The 3138-nt window shown below is 57.2% G+C and overlaps 1 protein-coding gene across 1 annotated transcript in view; it reads left to right on the top strand.

Moving 5' to 3' along the window:
- Nucleotides 1-99: 99 nt before the first annotated feature.
- SUMO3 (small ubiquitin-like modifier 3) overlaps nt 100-3138 on the top strand; it is an 11533-nt gene continuing 8494 nt past the window's right edge. The window contains exon 1 of the mRNA XM_012810324.2: nt 100-293. Within this exon, the coding sequence (XP_012665778.1) occupies nt 273-293 (21 nt within the window). The 5' untranslated portion in view covers nt 100-272. The remainder of the gene's footprint in view (nt 294-3138) is intronic.

Below are 3138 nucleotides of genomic sequence, written 5' to 3'. Positions count from 1 at the left end.
CGCCCGGCCGCGCGGGGACCCGCCCAGTGACGCATTTCCAACCGTCGGGAACAAGGGCCCGCCCCAGCGCGCGCCCGCCTCCCGGGGAGCGCGCCTCGTGCACGCGCACCAGTCACGTGACCCCAGACAGCCAACAGGCTCACTGGGATTTGGGGGATAAAGCGCGGCCCCGCGAGCAGTTGCGGCGGGAGAGCAGCGGGCCGAGAGCGTGACTCGGCCGCTCCGGCGCTGCTGCTCTTGCCCGCCACGCATTGCGCGCTGCTCGCGCAGCCATGTCCGAGGAGAAGCCCAAGGTAAGTGGCCGGGGGCCCCCTGGCCACTCCCGCTATTGCTGCCGCACCGGGTGCCCCCGCCACCGGACGCGGCCCTCCTGGCCCGAAGGGATGCTGACGCCGACGGAGCAGCGTCGTGGCCTGCGCGGCGGGCCGCCCCCGCCCGTCCCCGAACCTTACCGCCCCTCCCCCTCCCGAGCCCGTTCCCCTCCCCCGCCGGCGGCGCTCCGCGGCGCGCCCCGCCCCTGCCAGGGCCCCGCCCCCAGGCGCACCGCGCCTCGGCCCGGGGAGCCCCTGGCCCCGCCCCCGGCGAGCACGGCCACGCCCCTCCTCACGAGGCCGCGATTCCGGGCCGAACACTGCGTGGTTCCACCTTGCGAATCCATGGCCCTCGGGGCATCCCGAGCGGTGCCCCCAGGCGCCTGTGTGCGGCATCTCCGCTGTCCTCATTTCTTCGTTGTGCGATCTCGATGGGGCGCGCCAAAGCATCGCATAAGGAGCGGCTTGGTTACCCCCGAGGGCCGCGCTCCGAGGGCCTGACCGGTGGGAGCAGCATCGCGGTCCTTTCCCCGACTTTCCCCGCTTGCGCGTTGGTGAGCGTCCGCCCCTTCGCCTCCCCTCCGCATCCAGGTGTGCGCCTACTCCTCCCCGTTCTCCCTGCGCCCAGGTGTGCACCCCTAGTTCCCCCTTCCCTCAGGTGTGCGCCAGGTGTGCTCCCTTCACTCAGGTGCACTGGCGTTTAGTCCTTGGGAAGGTCTGCGGTTGTGTCAGCCACGCGTGATAAAAAGAGAACCTTTCCGGAGCGCTCGCTCTGTACTGATGCTGTCGGGCTCTTATTTGTGACAGGCCTGGCCTGACCGCTCTGCCTCCGGAGGGTTCCGCGCACTCCTCGCTGCGGGGGGGAACCTTCTGTGCAGATGCAGTTGGAGCGGCCTCTACTTTTTACATTATAATTATAACTCGTCTTATACCAGCCCTCCCCTTTTGAACAAATCTTTGTTAGTCATAGGCCAAATATAAGCGTCTTTTATATTTTTGTCAGTGGCTTCCTCTAATGAAGTTTGACTATAGTAGGATATATACGGTATTTTATCGTGGATGTTTGAACCCAGCCGTGTCACACGGTCAACTTCTATGGTCCAATTAGTTTGAATAAATTATTTAATTCTAGAGTAGCCAAGTGGTTGCTACCTGGCAGGCTCTGGCCTGGGAGGAGGGTGGGATGGGAAGTGGACACCCAGGTCCAGGGGCAGTGGGAAGGCAGTTTACACCTCCCACAGAGAACTAAGGCACCTCAGTGAATGGAGGCTGTTGTTTAACAGTTTTGTTTTTTTAAAACAACTCCTAAGTTTACTTATTAAGAATTGAGGGGTCTGTGAGTGGCCATTGTTCTGGATTCCCTTGTTCCTGGTAGGTGTGGCTGGGGTTGTGCTGTCTGCCACGTAGTATCTTTTTCCATAAAGGAGCCAGTGCATCCTCATGCTTTGGGGGTGGGGGGGTTGATGCAGGGATCCCTGGTTCCATCCTGGCCTTGAGCCATCGTGTGCCCCTCTCTTCCAGGGCCAGTTTTCCCCACACTGCAGGAAACTCTACTGACCTCCTGGGAGTATGGAGGGCGTCTGGCTGCTGGCCAGGCACGGGAGTAGGGCAGGTGAGTGGCGGTCAATGCCACACAGGACATGTACCTTTAGGCTCATTGCTAGAGCCTCTTCCCACTGGGGCCCTGCTCAGGCCACTCCAGCTCCCAGGACAGAGCGACACACCTTCCCAAGGTCTCCCAGAACTAATCTTGGGTACAGAGTCTGTACTCTACTTAGGCATTGCTGGACAGGCAACCAGGAAGGGGAGCAAAGACCCTTCTAACCCCCTCCCAGCCGGAGAAGAAGAACAGGTGTAAAAAGAATGTAGAACAGGTCCATTGAGCCAGGTGATGGATGGCCCAGGCCTTTGGCTCCTAAATGGATCAGCTCCTCTGAGCTGTACCATCACATGGTCAGAAAAAGCTGAGTTAAGCTACTGTGGGCTGCTGTCCAGACCGTTTTCAGACCCAAGGGGTCCACCTCATTGTTCCTTCAAATATAAATGACTCCTCTATCCCCAAGATGCCCCTGAGAGCAGGCAGACAAAGGTGGCACCTCACTCTGCAGTCCACACTGTTCCTGCCCCTTGATAGAAATTTTTTGCATTAACACATACTGTGTTTCCAGGCAGCAGGAAGCCCCATTATGAATTATTTAAAGTACTGTGAGTTCCTCTCATTCAGATGGGACTGTCTAGCAGCCCTCACAATTGCTGACTGCAGGCAGCAAGGGACGCTGCTGTCCACTGTGGGCTCCTGCGTTCTGCAGGGTTGTTTTATTTTACCAGTCATATACAACTGTGTTTTTATTAGTTTCATTTGAGTAATTTTAAAAAAGATATATTTTCTGATTTTTCCTTTAGATTTATTAAACAGACTTTTATTTATTATTGACACAGAGTCTCACTTTGTGGCCTTCATTAGAGTGCTCTGGAGTCATAGCTCACAGCAACCTCCCAACTTTTGGGCTTAAGTGTTTCTCTTGCCTTAGACTCCCAAGTAGCTGGGACTACAGGCACCCGTCACAATGCCCAGCTTTTTTTTTGGTAGAGAAGGGGTCTCACTCTGGCTCTGGCTCAGGCTGGTCTCGAACCTCTGAGTTCAGGGCAGTCCACCTGCGTCAGCCTCCTAGAGTGCTAGGATTACAGATGTGACCCACCATAACCAACTGGCCTAAACAAACTTTTTCTTTGAATTAGCGATCTGTGGCTCAAGTGGCTAAGGTGCCAGCCACATGCACCTAAGGTGGCGGGTTTGAATCGAGCCCGGGCCTGCCAAACAACAACG

Source organism: Otolemur garnettii, unplaced genomic scaffold, assembly GCF_000181295.1.
Source record: "Otolemur garnettii isolate 467f Iridium unplaced genomic scaffold, OtoGar3 scaffold00128, whole genome shotgun sequence".
Lineage (NCBI taxonomy): Eukaryota > Metazoa > Chordata > Mammalia > Primates > Galagidae > Otolemur > Otolemur garnettii.
This window is presented reverse-complemented; position numbering and strand designations above follow the sequence as displayed.